At 42.9% G+C, this 18,944-nt stretch overlaps 3 protein-coding genes across 4 annotated transcripts; 2 read left to right on the top strand and 1 right to left on the bottom strand.

Moving 5' to 3' along the window:
- Positions 1-133: 133 nt before the first annotated feature.
- Positions 134-5,310, bottom strand: si:dkey-226l10.6 (zinc finger protein 39). Of its 2 annotated transcripts, none has more exons than XM_041880118.2 (2): positions 4,651-5,310; positions 134-3,990 (listed from the first exon to the last, which is right to left on the bottom strand). In XM_041880118.2, the coding sequence occupies exons 1-2, from the start codon at positions 4,936-4,938 to the stop codon at positions 2,557-2,559; spliced, it is 1,722 nt and encodes a 573-aa protein (XP_041736052.1). In that variant the 5' UTR covers positions 4,939-5,310; the 3' UTR covers positions 134-2,556. The 2 variants fall into 2 exon arrangements, with proteins under 2 accessions (XP_041736052.1, XP_041736053.1); XM_041880119.2 differs by having other exon boundaries at positions 4,724-5,310.
- Positions 5,311-5,761: 451 nt separating this feature from the next.
- Positions 5,762-10,325, top strand: LOC121569294 (eukaryotic translation initiation factor 1A, X-chromosomal). The gene is made up of 7 exons (XM_041880120.2): positions 5,762-5,926; positions 6,676-6,759; positions 7,277-7,380; positions 7,580-7,630; positions 9,213-9,294; positions 9,546-9,637; positions 10,003-10,325. The coding sequence occupies exons 1-7, from the start codon at positions 5,911-5,913 to the stop codon at positions 10,006-10,008; spliced, it is 435 nt and encodes a 144-aa protein (XP_041736054.2). The 5' UTR covers positions 5,762-5,910; the 3' UTR covers positions 10,009-10,325.
- A 2,258-nt stretch (positions 10,326-12,583) lies between these two features.
- LOC121568696 (ensconsin-like) lies at positions 12,584-15,975 on the top strand. Its single transcript, XM_041879091.2, has 4 exons — positions 12,584-12,825; positions 13,812-13,907; positions 14,212-14,277; positions 15,788-15,975. The coding sequence occupies exons 1-4, from the start codon at positions 12,786-12,788 to the stop codon at positions 15,973-15,975; spliced, it is 390 nt and encodes a 129-aa protein (XP_041735025.1). The 5' UTR covers positions 12,584-12,785.
- Positions 15,976-18,944: the final 2,969 nt, after the last annotated feature.

The raw sequence follows: 18,944 nt of genomic DNA, 5'->3' as shown, positions 1-18,944 counted from the left end.
CCAATGATCGTCTCGTGCTGAACTGCGCGTGTGCAGACCGTCAAATCAAAGGCACTCCTTCGATATAACCCTTTTTTTTGACGAAAATGAAAACGTGTCAGTTTGGCACTTTCAGGAGGTTGGAGTAATAACACGTTCAACTACTTAAGACATTGGCTCAAATCCAGGTTGTGCCTTTAGATTTCGACAAAATTAACAACTAAGGAATAATTTTTTACTTCTCTAATTGACTTCACCAACCCCAAACCCTGGCCTGGTCTGCTTGGTCTGTTTCACAAGCGATCCCGGAAGACTCGCGATGTTGCATCTCTGGGTTTAGAAACTCTGTGGTAGCCTCTTCAAAACTAGTAATGTCATAAGAGTGAGAGCAGGTAGAGCTCCACTGACCCCGCCCCCTATGTAGAGACAAGCTCCTCCTAGTCAGACACAACATCCAGAGTGACAGGACTGAGGTCCAATCATGGCTTTGTTGGGCCAGTCTGGGTACAGCCTGCCCTGTCCACGCCACACCTCAACATTTACAGACACCAAGGGAAACCTGATCCTGGACCAGTGTTAAGTGGTGGTTATCTGGACAGCGAGTCTGTGGCTTGCCCAGTGTGTATGTTGCTGCTTTCAAATGTTCCTCAGCACTCCTCTGAACCTTATGTTTCCCAGTTCTGAGGTGCATTTGATGGCAGCATGTGTGTGGATGACGCTATGAGGAGTCTGTATGAGTCTGGTACTGAAGTGTACTGGCAATACTGTAGTAGAGCAACTCAGGTTTCTAGGAGATTAAAGACAATGCATTTTATAAGTCCATTAACTATGTAACGTAAACACACAGGTGGGGGTGGGAGAGGTCCATGGATGTAGAAATGTGTGGATAGAAGGGACATGATCTTTTATGGTGAATTGAACCCTTTCAACCTGCCGTCTGGAATGTCATGACAGTTGTGGAGGTAATCCAGTATGGTACTGTCTGGGCCAGCTGGCACCTGCTGACTTCTTGTCAATCCCTTTAAAGCACTGTCTGTCTAATTGAATGAAGAAAGCTGTAGCTACAGTATCAATGACTTGTAGCAGTATTATTGAATGAATGAGCTGATCCTGGATTGGTGGACAACTCCTACCTATTCGATCGCTTTCCCTCAGCTCTTCTGGATGTATTGTAACACAGTCTTTCAGTTTCTGATTGAGCAGAGCTGTAAGGTTGTGTGTTTGAGATGTCTGTATGTTTTTTCCCCCTTCCAGTTTGAGAGTAGAATATGCATTTTTTCTCTCTTTTGATCTCTTTGTGTCACTCTCCTTCCTGTGTCCCTTTCCAGTGGAGATAGTGTCCCTTCCTCCACCCCTGCTGCTGCTGCTGTCTCCTCTCTCTGGTTTTGTATCTCAGTGGAGTCACAGTAGGACTTTGTATTGAACATAATAAAAATACCTTCAGTATACAATTGTGTTTTTCACTGACCAGTAAATACCACAGAAAGGCTTTTTATTCAGACAACATACAGTCAATAGTGTAGAGAACAATGCATCAAAGATGTTCAGTAATGGAACCAGTCGACATCAAAAGGCTCCTGGATGACAGGGCTACAGTGGCATTCCGGTCTAATCGCTATTGGCCAGAGAAAGTTCACTTGGCTTCCTATTGGCCCAGAGAGAGTTCTCCTTTTCATTGGCCCAGAGAGTTCCTAATGTATACATCTGGTGTAGATAGAAATGTACTAGAGTTGACACAATTCCCTATTCTACATGACAGACAATCCATATGTTTTTAAAAAGATACATGTTCTATACAACACATTTCTATGGGTATGTTGCACCCTTTCACCCTACCCATAGTGCTGTACTACTAACCCTGGAGTACTGTAAGAAATAAACAAGTGCTGATGAAGAGGAAGGTGCAGAACCAGAACGAACAAACATGTAAACCTCATAGGATCATGTATGGGCTAATAATATACTCTACAACTCAATACCAACCCAAATGTTAACTCAGAAACACTTAATTACATTTGTATACATTTGCGACTATCACATTTTACGTAAAGCTACTTACAGCTAATGTTGTGTAAGACAATTCTCTAAATCTAAATTGATAAAGGACAATACAAAAGATTCAACTGAATTATCTCTAGAATGAATGACAGAAATTAAGGCTAAATACATTTAACGTAGGATATTATGGGGTTTACAAATGGCTTACAACGCTTTGAAGACGCATGGCCTTCAATGTGAAAGTGACAAACAAATACTGCACAAATTGGCTTCAATCTGATATCCAATAAGAATCCCATCGTTACAAACCTAAACTCTCTCTCTAAATGACAGTTAGCTTGAAGGTCATTTCTCCCATTCCGTCTGTATCGATAAAGCAAACAGCTTCAGAATTCATTTACTGTAACAACCAAGTACTAGCTGTTCTTTAGTTAGATGATTTCATCCCAGTCTCAGTGTTCTCCTGTATAGAAATATTCACTAATAAAGTTCCCAGGTCAGTTTTTCATGTCAGAGGAGGGGCATGGTTATCGGACAAAGGGGAGGGGTTAAAAGCACAGCACTAGATTGAGATTGTATTTATATGGTTATTAATTCTTCTTCTTTGATGTCTTGTAGATGGGCGTGGTTATCTTGTAGAGGTGCAGGGTTGTTGGGTAGAGGGGAGGGGCTTTTCTTCAGAGGGGCTGTACTATGATGACCTGTATTGTCAGGTTTGTTGAGTTTCCCAGACTGCACCTGGTTGCGTCTGAGAGCGTGGTTTTTCAGGTGGACAGTGAGGCCCCTCTGGGTCAGCTGGTAGATACGACACTCATAGCAGTAGTAGGGAGTCACGGCCACGTGTCTAACCTGATGTATTAGGAAGCTGTCGATCGAGGGGAAGTTTCTTTCACACATCTCACAGCGCGGGACCCTGCCCGGGTGTTCCGTGTTGTAGTGCTTTTTCATCGAGAATTTATTCAGGATCTCCACGGAGCAGAAGGAGCAGCACAACATTACTTTGCGGAAACTGGTGTGACTACGAGAGTGTTTGTCGAGGACGATCTGGTTTCTGTAGTATGTGTTGCAGAGGGAGCAGAAGAATTTCTTCTTATGGTTGGGTTGGAATTTATTCTGATGCTCCCCGGCTCCTCTGGGTTTCCGGATAGCATCCAAGTCCTTTTCCTCCTTGTTGTCCTCCTTTACATGGTGGAAGCAGATGTGAGTCCTCAGGGACCCCTTGGATGGGTTGCGTTGGGGGCAGAGTGGCACTGGGCAGGCGTGTTTCGCGTCAGTGCAGCAGCCGGTCTTGTGCTCCAGTAACTCGCTTCGGGACTGGAAGGTGTTGCTGCACTGTGGGCAGCGGAACCCTGCCACTCTCTTCTTCCCCTCCACAGTCTGACCTTTCTGTCTCTCCCTCTCTTCCTCCCTTGCCCTCTCTGCAATCATCTTCCATTCGTCTTCCTCGGTCTTCCTCCTCTCTTGCTCATATCTCCACCACTGCGGCCCGGGAAGCTTTTTCCGTCTCCCCTTTTTCCCCCACATCTCTTCCGTCCTGCTCTCTCCTCCTTCCTCCATCCTCCAACCCTCCTCCTCCCCTACTACATATTCTCTACATTCCTCCTCCTCTGGATTTGAGTTTTCTATCACAAACACTCCCTCCACCTCACGTTCCATCACATTCATTTTCTCTTTCCCGTGAATCTCTGTTACCATGGCATCATAGCCTCCCTCCTCTCCTTCATCTGGGTGAATGTGTGAGTATTCCATCCCATACTCTCCTCCCTCTTCCTTCCTCTCTCCTGTGTGTGAGTCTCCTATTTTCACCACTCTAATCTGGTCATAGCTCTCTGCAATGCTCTCATCCTCTCCAACATCTTCCTCTTTGATTGAACTAAACAATTTATTGATTGAACCCAACGAATTGTTCCAGGGATTCACCTGCGAATCCAACTCCCTGTCCACTGGCTCCTCCTTGATGCCAGCCATTTTTACTTCCAACATCCCAGTCCCCTTCGCACTCTCAGCGGACACCTGTGAGAGATGAACAAGAAGTGTTTAATTTAGAAGAAACATTATTAAATTAAAGTTATAGAGTTGAAGGTAGTGCTACACCAGTATATGTACCTCTAACACCCAGAAAGCTCCAATTCACCAGCTCTGCAAGCAGTATAATGTCAAAATACATTTGTTGGTCAGCAAATATGATAGTTGGTCAGAGAAACTGCATATTTGGTGATCAAAGAACGAATTTTGACATTATAGCGCTTGCAGAGCTAGTGAATGGGAGTTTGAATCGGAGCATTCTGGGTGCACAGATAGATACTACTAGTTCAGGGCTACACTTAGTTTAATAAACTGTAGGCTAGGCAATTTTAGATAGCCATAACGTCTTCCAATATCAGCCTATAAGAATTAAAAATGTGTTTTTGTTGGTGGAGTGAAAAGTTAAAGAAATTAACTAGTTAATTGGCGGCAAATGTCTGAAGCAATTGCGCCGCCATCTTCTCTACTAAAACCTTTTCAGCCTACTGTCTTTGATTAACGAGCCTATAGCTTAGGCTACTGTCTTTGATGCTATAGCCTAAACAACAGTTTGGGTTTGGCCCAATGTTCAATTAAGTTTAATAAAACACGTACAAATGTTGTTTTTTAAGTTGTAGGCTAGCCTCGTAGCGCGAATATCATACTCACTGTGTATTGCCGATAAACCGATGTTTTATCAGTGGAATAAATCGTTGGGATTGCGTCAAGATTTAATATTAACCTCGTGGTGAAACCGAGATCAAGTTTTGTGAAGCACTCTTCTGTAAAGTGGTCGCCACATAAACGGGAAACATCTGTTATTTGCGCTCCAGGGTTGCTTCCCTTGATAAACTGTAGCCACTGTTGGCGTCTCTGTGGCTCCTCTGGTAAACTGTAATGAATAATTGCGTCCGATTGATTGGCGCATCCTCTAACAATGCATTTATGGATTTCCATTGCGTTCTTCTCTTTAGCCAGTTATTTTCTAATGAAACGGAGTCACAACTTGTTTATACTTTTTAGCTACACATTTTGTGTCGTCACCGAGGTGTTACAGCTGCGTTTGCACACACTGACCCAGACTACCAGTATCTTTGTTATTGCTGTCTGCTAGCAGTTAGCTAACTGTGGCTAAGCTATCTACAGTGTAGAGTAACTATTTAATATCCGCACGTTGACTTTCCACTTTCTCTCTATCTGGCTATGAAGTTTGAACAATGGTGAATTCAGAAATATCCATGGATATGTGTACAATCAACCAAAATCATATTTTCCAGCTACCAAAATGTTATAATTTATCATGGATTGCTAAAATAGTTAGCAGGTTGTTACTTCTTCTGTTTTATCATCAGAAAATGTGCACTATCGCCACCTACTGTAGTGGAGTGTTTCTACTGAACGAGCATTTAACCTAGGCTATATTATTTTTATTCGAATGAATAATATAAAACATATGTATAAAATGTATATTTAATCGATAGGTTTTATTATTCTAAACACTTACTCAGTTCCAGCATATGAACATTTTTAAAGATTAGTCAAGAAAGACTGTGGTCCATTCACATACCCAAGTAAATTAGCCCCCTTCTACATTTACAAATATATTTTCAAATGAATATATGCTTTGTATAATGCTTTTGTGTGTTTGGTTTAAACGTGTACTATTGTTGCCTTCCTAAATTGATATGATAAAGAAAGACAGTAACTAGCTAGCATGGTGTATCGCTGTTTCACAATGTGTAAATAAAGCTTTATAATTTTGTATGAAATGACATGCGCATGCGTAAACCGGTGCACAAGTGGTGATTTGGTTTTCCGTGAAATCTGCCGGGAGAAATTGGCCCGTTTTTCTTTCTCAGTATTGTTCATACAGCAGTAAGCGACACCACATCACCACGGGACGAAGAGAATATCTGAGCTGTAAATAATATGCCCAAGAATAAAGGTAAAGTGTTAGAAGTGCCGTCTATTCCCGGAATGTGTACTGCCGGCTCTGACTACAGTGTCTGACTACTTCAGTCTGCACGGAGTGAAAACGTGACACAATTGAATCGCTAGTAACGTTAGCTAGCTGACACAATGCCTAACGGTAACCGCCAGCTAGTTAGCGTATATGTTCAAAATTCTAGGTACGTACAAACTAGGTAAGTTAAGTTTAGAGCAGCCAGCTCGCTGTATTGTCGTTCTGAAGTTAAATTGTACTGTTAAGGGCGCACATTACTATTCTGTCGTTTAACTAACTAGCTGGCTTGCTAGCCACTCACGGTGCTGACACTTGCATTTTAATGGCAGTTAACGTTATTTACTCAACGAACCCATTCAAACCCCAGTCAGCTAACGTTAGCTACATTTGCCTGAAGCAAGAAGGTTTCACGTACTGACTAGTTGGCCATATGGCATATCTGCGCTCTATTCCTGTAAAACATTGTCACATGTTGTTATAAGTCATCATGGTCCTCCGTAGTTGATGATGTGGGGTTGACATTGAAACACTATCATCAACCCCAAATAATACACTATAGGTTAGCTAGCTATTGGTGTGATACTCCGAGTTCACAGGTCAAGTGGAAACTAAAAACCTTTACCTTACATAGCTAGTTACAGTAGTTAAATACACAGTCTGGGTGAAAATGTCTGCTAAATGACTAAAATGTAAGTGCTCTGTATGACGGAATGTATATCTGTCATTTCCAGGTAAGGGAGGAAAGAATCGTCGACGTGGAAAGAATGAGAACGAGTCCGAGAAGAGAGAGCTGGTGTTCAAAGAGGACGGGCAGGGTGAGTGGAAAGATGGAAGGTGATGGGAGAGTGTAGGGGTCTCTGCCAGGGCTTGTGTGGGTGTAGGCTTTTTGCTCCAGCCAAACGGCAACATGGCTGAATCAACTAATCAAGTCTTTGTTGAAGACTATATGATTGGTTGATGAGTTGGTGTGTTACTGCTTTGGCTGAGGCAAAAGCCTTCACGCACACCAGTTTTAGAATAAGAATATCATTTTAATGTTCTAGAATAAGAACTGCCAGTCTCTCCCCTGTGTAGAATACCTCAACTGCTCCTAACAATGCTCTAGAATGTTTAGCTCCCTTTTTTCCAGGTTTCTAGAATGCAGATAGAAATACAGCCCTGTTTTAGAGCAGATGTGTATTGTATTGAGGGTGTAGGCATACAACCATAATGATCAACATGGCTATATTCAGTGGGAGCAATGTACTGCTCTCCCCTGTGCTGTACAGTACACTCGGGTGTTCTCACCTCCTGTGATGTTGTGTATGTTAAGTCATTCTCTCTCTCCTGTAGAATATGCCCAGGTGATTAAGATGTTGGGTAATGGGAGGTTGGAAGCCATGTGTTTTGATGGAGTTAAGCGGCTCTGCCACATCCGAGGAAAACTCAGGAAAAAGGTAGGAACGCACACGCCCGTCATATTGACACACAAAGGAAACCCGGAATGATGCGGACTCAACACTTTTCTCCTCTATGGACTGTCAACCGCGACACAGCATGGGCTGCAGCTGTGTGTAAACCAATTATTTAGATTGTTATCCATTCATTTGATTAATTCCTTGTAAAAGCATTCTTATGATGTTGTTTTTCTTCCAGGTGTGGATTAACACGTCAGATATCATCCTGGTGGGACTGAGAGATTACCAGGTGAGATGACCCGCAAGTTTACGACTGCTGTTGTTGTTGTGGGTGACTGTGCATTTGGTTGTCACTTAGGGCTGGGCGAAATATGTAATTAATTTGATTAATTGAAATGTATGTTTTAGCACAAAATTCCAAATGCCTGTATCGCGAGAATCAAGTTTTTGTTTTTATGAGCGTTTATGTCCTCTTGTTCTCATGTTGTCTTTTTGGTCTCGTCTCCTTTGCTCCTTCTGCACCTTTGTGTACATTCCCACTCATACACCAAGTCCCACTCATACACCAAGTCCCACTCATACACCAAGTCCCACTCATACACCAAGTCCCTGCCACCCACAACAACAACAGATGAGAAATCACTTCTTCCTCTATGACAAAAAGCTGTTTCAACTCGCTATTTGCATTTGAAGTTTGGTCCAACAGAATCAGTCATATGGACACTGAAACACACTGAGACATTATTTTACTGTAATAGAATAACTTAACCTTTCTAATGATACCCTTTTATAACTCAACTCCCGAAAGGTACAGAGAGTAGACCCTACTAAAATGGGAGTAGCCTATCAATGAACATTGTTTCTGGAAAATAAATGCTCAGTTTCTGTGCCACGTGCCGCTAGCAGAATTTTAGCCACCGACTGTGCTAGCTGTCTAGTTGTTTTATAAATGTTAAATGAGAATAAAAATGCGCATTTCTATAAGGAATTGGCAACTCATTCTGAGAAATAAGCATCTTATCCAGGTAGGCCACTTGATTTCAACATCTAAACAAAGTGGACAGGCAAGCATGCTATTCAAACAGTTGGAGATGGACAGGAGGGTCTGTTCATAAGAGTTCAACTGTTCTACCTTGTTAGCAAATAGATCAAAGTTGGCCAGACTTGAAATATGAAGATTATCTGACTACTAATTAGCATGTGGGCTTGTGCTTGAGAGATTGTTTATTAGACCTGTGTTACACAGGAGGTTGGTGGCACTTTAATTTGGGGAGAACGGGCTCATGGTAATGGCTGGAGCGGAATAAATGTAATGCATCAAATACATGAAATACATGGTTTCCAGGTGTTTGATGCCATTCAATTGGCTCTGTTCCAACCATTATTATGAGCCGTCCTCCTCTCAGCAGACTCCTGTGATGTGTTAATTTTCTATAACGCCTGCTACAAGAAGTCGGTCGTTTATTAGTGGGGATGTGCATGGTTCTGGTTCAATTTGTAACAAAAGGGCATTTTCATAGACTGAGTTGAAAGCCAGTTCAGTGATTATTGCAAAAAAAGCTGGTTAAACTATTTGGATAAAATAATTACGTTATTAGTTGGTCTTATGGTTGTGGAAGGCTTATATTCAGCCTAGGTATACTTACACACTCTCTGAATTCATTAGATTATTGCTGACTGTTTGAAATGCAGTTTGTTGACCTTTTAATTGTACAACAACGCTTATTCAGAGAGAACATGTAAAAAATCGAGCTATAAATCGGGAATCGCCCATAAGTTAGAAGAAAATCAAGATGGTTTTTGGCCATATCACCCAGCCCTATTGTATCATAAAAACAGGTTGGAGTTTAGGTTTCTCTCTACCCCTATAGGACAACAAAGCTGATGTGATCCTGAAGTACAATGCAGACGAGGCCAGGAGTCTGAAGGCCTACGGAGAACTGCCGGAGCACGGTGAGTACCAGGAAGAGGAGCTGTCCCTACGGTAACAGCTAATGGGATTGGAATAGTGGTCATGTAGGAGAGGAGATGAGGAAAGAAAGCTAGTTGAAATGATTGAGACACAGCCCATGATGACTACCGCTGGACCAAATTCCATGTTGACCCATTGATTGGTTTTGTAGGTATTCAATTCATGGGTTGTTTTGTTTGCACATCCATGTTCTCTCTCTGACTCCTCCTCTTCCTGTCTCCTCCCCACTCAGCCAAGATCAACGAGACAGATACCTTCGGTCCTGGGGACGATGAAGACATCCAGTTTGACGACATCGGAGATGATGACGAGGACATTGATGATGTAAGTGATCAATCAGTATCTTTATTGTCCCAATATCTTTATTGCTTTCTGTAGGTTGGAACGGTTGCAATGAAAGGAATGACCATCTGGTGACCTTCCATCCGTATCTCTCTCCCCTCCCTGCCCCCTCTCTCCCCAACTCCTCTCCTTTTGTCCTCTCTCCAACTCCCCCTTCCCACCTCCTCTGTCCTCTCTCCCATCTCCTCTCCCCAACACTCTCCCCACCTCCTTTCTCCTCTCTCTCCCCTCCTCATCTCCCCTCTTCATCTCTACCCTCCCCACCTCGTCTCCCATCTCCTCTCTCCCCACCTCGTCTCCCATCTCCTCTCTTCCCCTGCCTCCTTTCACCTGTCATCATCCTCCAGATCTAAGGACCTTCTAGGGGAAGGTGTGATTTTTTTCCCCTCCGCTCCGAAAATCAGCACAGGACTTCCATACTTCTCTACCGGAATCACTGTACCCTCTGCCCACATTTGTGGCTGTGTTAACTAGTGACGACCCCGCCCACACAACACATTTCAAGGAGGTTCAGCCCTCCCACTAACTCATTGATAACATGACTGCAGCTACTCGCAATCTCTTGCGTTATCTTTTTAATGTATTTATATCGATTTCATGCTGAGTGGAATTTAGTTACAAAATACAGTACAGAATCTCTGGATTCGCAATAAAAAGATCAACCATTTTATGTTTTGTCCTGCGTTCTGTATCTTTGTAGTTGGCAACGCTTTTATATTAGTTAGGATTAAATATATTTATTGGTTACGAAAAACTGATTTCTCCTGAAGATGCCTCTGTATCCTTTGGAATGTTTCTTTGTTTAATTCTATATCGTATTCCGATGACGCCATAATGCAGTTGGAGAACGTTTTGTTTGTATTGCTCAATGCCTAAATGAAGGCTACACATCCCCAACTTCTGTTTTTCAACAGTCTGTATTTTTCTATTGTTTCCCCATGTGTGTTTGTCTGTTGGTTTTATGTTTTGATCAACTACCAGAGGAATATGTCACAAAGCATCACTCAGTTCAAGCAAGGTAGGCCTACTGTTGAAAAACATTCAGATATAACTACTACTTTTGTGGTTTATTTCCTAAAATAATCTTGAAAATGTTATGTTTTTCAATTAAACCAATGTCTATTTCTAGAAGATATTAAGTTATTTCAGAATATTTAGGAATGTTAATTGGCTGTTTATCTACTTGTTCCTGCTTTGTGACACCCCCCTGGCTGTGGTTTAGAGACAGCTGAGTTCTGTCAGAGGAAATGGCTGCCTCCTAACCAGCCTGGTGGTCCAGTCTGTTGCTGCTGGAGCCAATTCCTCTGTTCAGTCGCTGTCATGCCAAAGATGTCATGTAAGGCTTGGCATCTATAGAGGAGTTGGCTACAGCTCATACAGAATGGGACCAGGCTAGCTAAATATCACTGAACTGTGTCTGTCTTTAACACCATAGACAGCGCTTGAGCTACTATGATGTAATAAGGCTGATTATAGGGATTTCCAATAAATAACTTAATTCCATGGACTTGACATCATGTTTTTGACGTTACATTTCACACAGCTCTTTTCTTCCCTGAGAAAGACTGTAGCCTGTACTTGTATGTATCAACCACTAGGTGGTGCCACTGAGCTACAGCTAAACCTCATCCACAGGGTTATTTGTGGTGAGCATTAATAACATACATTGAAGCCTTTCTTTGTAACTCCAGTAATACAAAGCTGTTGCAATACTGATATATTTTTTAGCATCGAATGTTATTGTTCTTTATGTTTGTGTAAATCAACGTCGGAGTGAGGATGACGCACCAGGGACCGAGTGGAGCTGTACTGGGCTGATGATCTGTAATCTTATTTTATCGTCTCCCTCTCATTCTCACTGCTTCAGAAATGTAGCCTGAACAAACCCTTTATAAGAAGGGCAGATGTCTTGTCTCATTATGTTTCTATATCCAGGGCAACGTATAGGTTAGCTCCTTTACAACATATAGTATCTGACACGCGCATGTGTGAACTGTTATTTGGCGCCGCTGTTCTGCATAATACACCCCCATGAGGCCCAGTGGTCTCCGCTAACTGCACATGCCATGTACATCGAAGCTCTGGTGCAGCGCGTTCTCTATAAGCGCTCACAGTAGCCAATCTTATTAAAATGTGTGCGTTTTCATTAGCCTAAATAATGTGCCTATAAAGGCTCACTAGGGAGATAGTTGGAGCTGGGGAAAAGGGAGAGCGGGATGAGAGATAGGCTCCCGAGTGGCGCAGCGGTCTAAGGCACTGCATCTCAGTGCTTGAGGCGTCACTACAGACCCCCTGGTTCGATTCTAGGCGGTATCACAACCGACCGCACAATTGGCCCAGGGTCGTCTGGGTTTGGCCGGTGTAGGCCGTCATTGTAAATAAGAATTTGTTCTTAACTGACTTGCCTAGTTAAATAAATCAATAAAAATAGATATTCTCTGTCCCGCCATATTCTCTGTGCCTCTAGCCCTGCTCTGGGAAAGCCTGTGCCCTTCATCTTTTTTCTTGACAGTGGGTTTCAAACCTTTAATGCTGTCCATTATGGGAGTATTTTCCCCCAACATCTTTATCATAGACCCTGCTGCTGATTCTCTGACTATTGGTTGCTGTTATTCACTGTTCCCTCAGCGCTATTTTTAGTCTATGAATAAACCAATGGGTGGTCTGTGTGTATTTATAGGCCTGTGTGTGTGAGAGAGAGAGACAGAGACCACTGAACCGACATGCGTGCACTCTATTTGATGTAATTAATGACGTAATATAGAGCCCTCTGGCACGTATGTTGATATGTGACTTAAACCAGGCAGATATGGATTAAACTGTCTCATTAGAAATAATATATATATATATATATATATATATATATATATATATTTTTTTTTTTTTATGGCCAACTGTATCAGATGAAGTGACTTTGATTCCCTTGGAAGACACTCGAAAACATTAATTTCTACCGTTGGTTTCTCTCTCTCTCACTCGCTCTCATTCTCTCTCTTTCTGGCATCACTCCACTCTGTTTCTCTCGGTTCTGCCGCAGTAGTGTTCAGGCTGATTTGATTTGTTGCTGCTGTTCTGCGGCGGCCGGCGCGAATCACGAGGACGGACAGGGACAGGAGTGGCGGGAACAGAGATGACCACAGTCACACCAGGCGCTGGGCACGAGGTGACAGGTGAGATGATGATGCGCTCAGGATTTACTGGCGGTTGTTTTAATTGAATGATGATACTAGGCTTGGGATAACGATATTGTTAGGAGATTTTTTCCTCTATTCAATTGTTCTTCTTATGCGCTATCCTAAATGTTTTCAATTTAAATATGTCTGTGTTGATTAATGAATGGTCATGTTTGTGACTATAGGGAATGTTACTACGGGCGCGTTCGTATATTCACTCTGTCTATCTACTCCGACTTCAGAGCACTCTCGTCTGAGTGTGCCAGAGCGCAGAATAACTGATGAATTTACGAACGCTCAACAGCAGTTGAATATGGCCGGAGCGTCCAGTGTGCGCTCTAAACGCTCCGAGAGCGAAACGCTCTGAATGTATTGTACATTTTAGTCATTTAGCAGACGCTCTTATCCAGAGCGACGTAGTGAGTGCATACATTTTCATACTGGCCCCCCGTGGGAAACGAACCCACAACCCTGGCGTTGCAAGCGCCATGCTCTACCAACTGAGCTACAGGGGACTACATTATGAGCACAATCTGACAACGCTCTGAATTTACAAACGCCCAGAGCGCACTCTGAATGTTTCTTGATGTTAAAGTGTGTTACTTATCTCTCAAGATGAATCGTTTTTTTTGTTTTTTTACTAAACTGTGTTTATACCTGTGGGGCAGATCTGACTGCATATATTTACATAAATGTACATATCTTATGACCGTAAAAAAAACATCTGCTTCTTGCTGTGTGCAGATAGTGTGCATATACACTGAGTGTACAAAACATTAAGAACACCTTCCTAATATTGCCCCCCACACACATGCTGGGTCAGGGGTAATCTAGGCCGAGGATCAAACATAGAAATATAATTCTATGGAATCGAACCTGGGTGTGTCAAGATTGACTGTGTGAGGCCACTACACTAAAGTTTAATCTTCAGTTCTGGCAGCTGTGTGTGTGGAAGTGTGTGACTGACTCTACCCTCCAATCAGCAGTCATGACTGCGCCCATCATCACTGGGATAAGACCACTCACCAATGGGCATGCGTCCCCTTCTCGTCTGTCGTCCAATCACAACAGCCCAGCAGGTAAAATTATTTTATTCAATTTACATTGTATCTGTATGGGCTAGATACATTAACCAGATTATGTTTACTCCTGGACTAAAAAGCATGTATGTGCTTAATCTGGGTTTGAGTAGCTTTCTCCAAGACTGAATATCTACTGTAGATCCAGTTTGTTGTTCATTTAATATATCTTAGTACTGGTGCCAGCAGCAGTATACTTCAACCTCTCCAATGTTTTTATAGCAGTATGAAACACGTGATGTGCTCTGAGTTTCTCTTCTGTTCATAATTGCCCTCTATCTTCTCTCTTCTTCGTGTGTGTAAGTGTCCCCGCGGATGGACAGAGTGCAGCTAGTGAGAGGGAGGAGAGAGGAGAGAGAGAAGAGTCAGGGTATGAGTCACTGTTTCCAACTGAACTGACTGGATGGCTCTGTCATCTGCCACTGTGACAAACACAATCACACACACACACACACATTTGTTTTACTATCCTTGTGAGGACCAAACAATTGATTCCCATTCAAAATCCTATTTTCCTTAACCCCTAACCCTAACCCCAAATCCCTAAAACTAAATCTATCCCCTAACCCTAATTCTAACCCTAAACCAGTTGCGGTGCATGGGTAAAATCACTGGGGAAGCCAAGCCCCCCCCCCAAAATCCATATTACAACCTATGTGTTGTGATAATTGCGTTGTTTGCTCTATAACCTGTTAATTCATATGCCTTGCGACCGTGATATATAGGCCTAAAGGCCGACACAATAAGACGACAGTGGCAGAATAAATTCAACCACACCTTTGTTTTATCATAAAACCGGAGAGCAACCTCTGTCCAGTGAAGTCCACAAAGCATATTGCATGTACAGTAACAGACAGTTACATGACCTACAGCATGGTCAAGCAAGTTAATGTCTCCGACATTTTCGGACCACTAATCAACTATTGATTTAGAACCACAGAGTTACCGCAAGTGGCAAAGAAAACAGGAGCTGCCTCCACTATTCCAGCACCATTTCAACTTCAACATTTCAACATCATCAAATCACCTCTGCTTAGTCTAATACAGTGACAACTAAAAGATACCAAAAACAACAACCAAATATGATGTGGCTGTCCATGGTACTGATTTCTGTGTGTGTGTGTGCTTGTGTGTGCATGCATGCGTTCGTGCAAGTAGAAAAACATGTCGACTCACCCTACTTGTAGAGAAACGCCAATGCCATCCTCCTCTCTTTCATGTTGACGAAATGGTCTATCACTCTGTCATACAGTACACGCTTTTATTTTTTGTTGTCCTAGTTTTCCTGGCTAAAATGGTTGCTCGCTAGCCTAACTTCCATTCATTAGCTAATTAACATTAGCCTTCTACATCTAGCTACATGTTGAACTTCCATCCTCTCAGGCCAGGGGCACAACAATGTATGAATTAATGGAAATAATCATTGGCCAGTATGGAGAATTAAGTAAAACCACAAGTCCAAATCCCTATCTCCATCCATGGCTAATTTAGGACAATTTTAGCTAGCTAGCTAGCTAGCCACCGGAGGACAACAACACAACAAGATGCAACAATTCAAGTTGTTTCTGTCAATGACGTATGCTCTCAATGCGATTTGATAGGTGTGACGCCAAAATCCAAGCTGGCTTCCCTTGACACTTTTTTTTGGTGCGCCAGGACCATTCAGCTCAACGCTGATTGGCAAATGTTTTCTACTTTTTTTGTCAAGGGAGGCCAAATGCTCGCTGGCTTCCCTTGCCTTCAACCCTAAACCTAACCCCTAAGCTTAAAAAAACATGTTCCTTGTGGGGACAGGTGAAATGTCCCCACTTGGCAGAATGTTCCTTGTTTTACTATGCTTGTGAAGACTTAAAACCAAACCACACTGTGTGTGTGTGTAGACCTAGGGCAGTTCTTGCGTGATAAGGAGCAGCGTGTGCGGCAGCAGCTGGAGCGTTGTGCAGACGAACGAGGGAGGAGGATGGAAGAGCAGAAAAGACGGGAGGAGGAGAGGAGGGCAGCAGTGGAGGAGAGGAGACGACAGCAGGACGAGAAGGTCAGAGGTCAAGCTCCTATGCTCCCTCTATAGAATTAGGAATTAGAATACTAGAATGGACATGAACATTCTTATGACAGTATAAAAGGTCAGCCATTTTGGTCAGGGAGTTGGTTAACCATGGTTTGCCAGTGCTGTGTACGAGTACTGAGTATGTGAAGACCAGACGCAGGAATTAACAAGGTCAAGGTTTACTTAACAATGACAAAGAGAAATAACAAAGATAGAGTAAATGACACGAAGCTAAACAATCACACACAACATCATAAGGAACAGTCCAGGGCTAAATAGGGGTGGTGATGAGATGATGAGGTGCAGGTGCGCTGGAGGTGATTAGGGTGCGTTGGGTTTCCATTCCGGTGTTGCCGAGGTGGTGCGCTCAGACCGGTGGCTCAGTAGACCGGCGAATCAGAGTGCCGGAGGGGAGCAACGGGAGGAGACGTGACAAAAACAATGAATTTGAAGAATTTATCTGCACTATTATAGCTAGCCAGCCTCAGTTTTAGAGGAATGATTCCATTAATTTGTCAAATTAACTGCCAATATGCCAACATCCCATTCAAACAATGCAGTCACAGCCATACATTTGCTGAAATCAGCTGATGATAGACAAGTTGTAAATGCAACTGATATTGTATCATATAATATCACTCACAGCTTTCCAAGAAAACAAAAATGTAGACATATATTTTAGAAGCTATTTATACCAAAAATTGGTATAAACCCTGTATAAACTGTATTTATAATTATATGACAATATTTTAGGTTGACAATAATTCTATTACACAATTTCTGATATATCAAATGCCTTACTTAAATTTTTCTGCAAAAGTAAAATCAGGAAATGAATCACTTCTGCCTCTACTGCCATTTACTCCAATTAGACTGGTTTGGATTTCTCCCTGACCAAAATGGCTGCCATTATCAAACCATTCTGGAACTTTGAGGGTTTATGACAAAGCCCCTCTAGTAATTTAATAGGATCTCTATGGCTCCCTTTTGCCCCCTCTGTCTATCTTCTTGTCCTTTCCTCAACCACTCCTTCCACCTCCATCACAATTTAAACCCCCCCACCCTATTTACCTTCATCTAGTTACTCTCTCTCTCTCTCTCTCTCTCTCTGATCTTTGTTTCTCTCTCTCTCTCTCTCTCTCTCTCTCTCTCTCTCTCTCTCTCTCTCTCTCTCTCTCTCTCTCTCTCTCTCTGCACTAGGTTGAGTATGGTCTGCCTGTTGGGTTAGATTAGATGTGCTTTAAAAGTAAGCCATTGGTGAACATCTCAACTGATGATTTGAAATTCAACGGTGGACATTTTTCATTCTGTCTAAGCCTGGGCTGTCCTGGTGCGTGAAGAGTTAACAACTCCCATCAGGGTCCTAACCCCAAGATCAAACTATTCTCCTCCCGCGGGGTGGGGGTTGGGGAGGGGGTTGTGTGTCTATTGATTGGGAGCCTGTCATCATTGCATACAGCCCCTCCCCTTTATGTTAATTACTTAATGATTGGGTGGTCTCTCAGGGTGCATCATGACATCATCGCTAGTGTATCATGTGTAATTTCCTGGAATTAGACAGTACATTATGTATATATCTGTCATCATATACCCCTTATAGAAAAAACACATGTTTTTGGAACATGTCAAATTCATGTGGTTTTCAAGACACACACACACACACGCACAGGGTGTACCTGCAGGGTGTAGTTTCCAGTGTGGATATTAATATTTGCTTATGTGTAGTAGGACCAGCTAGATGACAGAGTTTCCATAATAGAATGTGATAGAAGTGGATATGAAGCCAGGGGTAGTCTATAGAATTGATGTTGGTTGATTGTTGCAGATTTATCGATTGTATATGTAAACAATACAAGTTAATCTATTGATTAAATCTGTCTCTAGTTATTTAGAAGTGTGTGTGTTCTGCTGTAGAACTCTGTGGAGGTTCTATTTTAGGCTCCGGTCAGGTTCTGGGTTACCGTAGCGACATTGTCCGCTATCACCTCAGATCAATCTGCTTCTCCCTCTCCTCCCCCTTTCTTTTCTTCTCTCTCTTTCTTTCTCTTTCTCTTTCCATCTCTCTTTCATTGATCTTCACACCCATCCTCCCTACCTCCCTCCTCACCCTCTCCTCTCCTCTCCTGCAGTGGTGTGTGTGAGTCCCTCTTTCTCTCCCAACCTGAGGTGGGTTTTTCCCTTCCTCACAGAGAACACTGCAGCCTCAGCTGGCTCTTTCCCCAACACAGTTACAAAGAAGATTTACAGCAGTTTATGCAATGCATGTGAATTGAAATGTGAATAGGAGATGGATTAAAATGAGAGGGAGAGAGGGGGATGGGGGGATGTGTGTCTGTCTCTGGTAAATGACATCAGAGCCTCTGTCTCTCTTTCTACTGTAGATCTCAGTAGTCCAGACAGGCAGGAGTTAACCCACCAGAGAAATACAGTCACTGAGCAGATGAAGGAGTGGGGGAGAGATACAGGGAGGGAGGGAGAGAGTGGAAAATTCAAAGGAGAAAAGAGCATCTGCGATGTGACAAAAGCAACCTGTCTTAGTACGCTATTCACATTCTGTGTGTGTATATGTCCCTATGATGTGTGTGTGTATATGTGCATGCGTAGATGCCTTTGTGTGTGTGTGTGTGTGTGTGAGAGAGCTTAGTGGGGTGTCGTTAACAGAGGGGGAGGGGTGGGGGAGGGGAATGGAGGTTACGTGCTGTCCCTCTGTCTGGCTTTCTGAAATAGACTCATCATCTGAGAGAGAGGAGGGAAGAGAGAGAGAGAGAGAGAGGGAGAGAGAGAGAGAGAGAGAGAGAGAGAGAGAGAGAGAGAGAGAGAGAGAGAGAGAGAGAGAGAGAGAGAGAGAGAGAGAGAGAGAGAGAGAGAGAGAGAGAGAGAGAGAGAGAGAGAGAGAGAGAGAGAGAGAGAGAGAGAGAGAGAGAGAGAGAGAGAGAGAGAGAAAGGGATGGGAAGGAGAGAATATAGGGAGAAAGAGGTGAGCAGAGACA

This window comes from Coregonus clupeaformis, chromosome 7 (assembly GCF_020615455.1).
Source record: "Coregonus clupeaformis isolate EN_2021a chromosome 7, ASM2061545v1, whole genome shotgun sequence".
In the NCBI taxonomy this organism is placed as follows: Eukaryota; Metazoa; Chordata; class Actinopteri; order Salmoniformes; family Salmonidae; genus Coregonus; species Coregonus clupeaformis.
The sequence above is the reverse complement of the archived record's forward strand: the minus strand, read 5'-3'. Positions and strand labels throughout refer to the sequence as shown.

Coding starts and splice junctions, on each gene's coding strand:
- si:dkey-226l10.6 (XM_041880118.2), bottom strand. CDS start 4,938: ATGGAAATCCATAAATGCATTGTTAGAGGATGCGCCAATCAATCGGAC. Junction 3,991..4,650: donor CGGTTTATCGGCAATACACA/GTGAGTATGATA, acceptor CATCTCTCACAG/GTGTCCGCTGAGAGTGCGAA.
- LOC121569294 (XM_041880120.2), top strand. Junction 6,760..7,276: donor GTTCAAAGAGGACGGGCAGG/GTGAGTGGAAAG, acceptor TCTCTCCTGTAG/AATATGCCCAGGTGATTAAG. Junction 7,381..7,579: donor GAGGAAAACTCAGGAAAAAG/GTAGGAACGCAC, acceptor TTTTTCTTCCAG/GTGTGGATTAACACGTCAGA.
- LOC121568696 (XM_041879091.2), top strand. CDS start 12,786: ATGACCACAGTCACACCAGGCGCTGGGCACGAGGTGACAG. Junction 12,826..13,811: donor CGCTGGGCACGAGGTGACAG/GTGAGATGATGA, acceptor CCCTCCAATCAG/CAGTCATGACTGCGCCCATC. Junction 13,908..14,211: donor CAATCACAACAGCCCAGCAG/GTAAAATTATTT, acceptor CGTGTGTGTAAG/TGTCCCCGCGGATGGACAGA.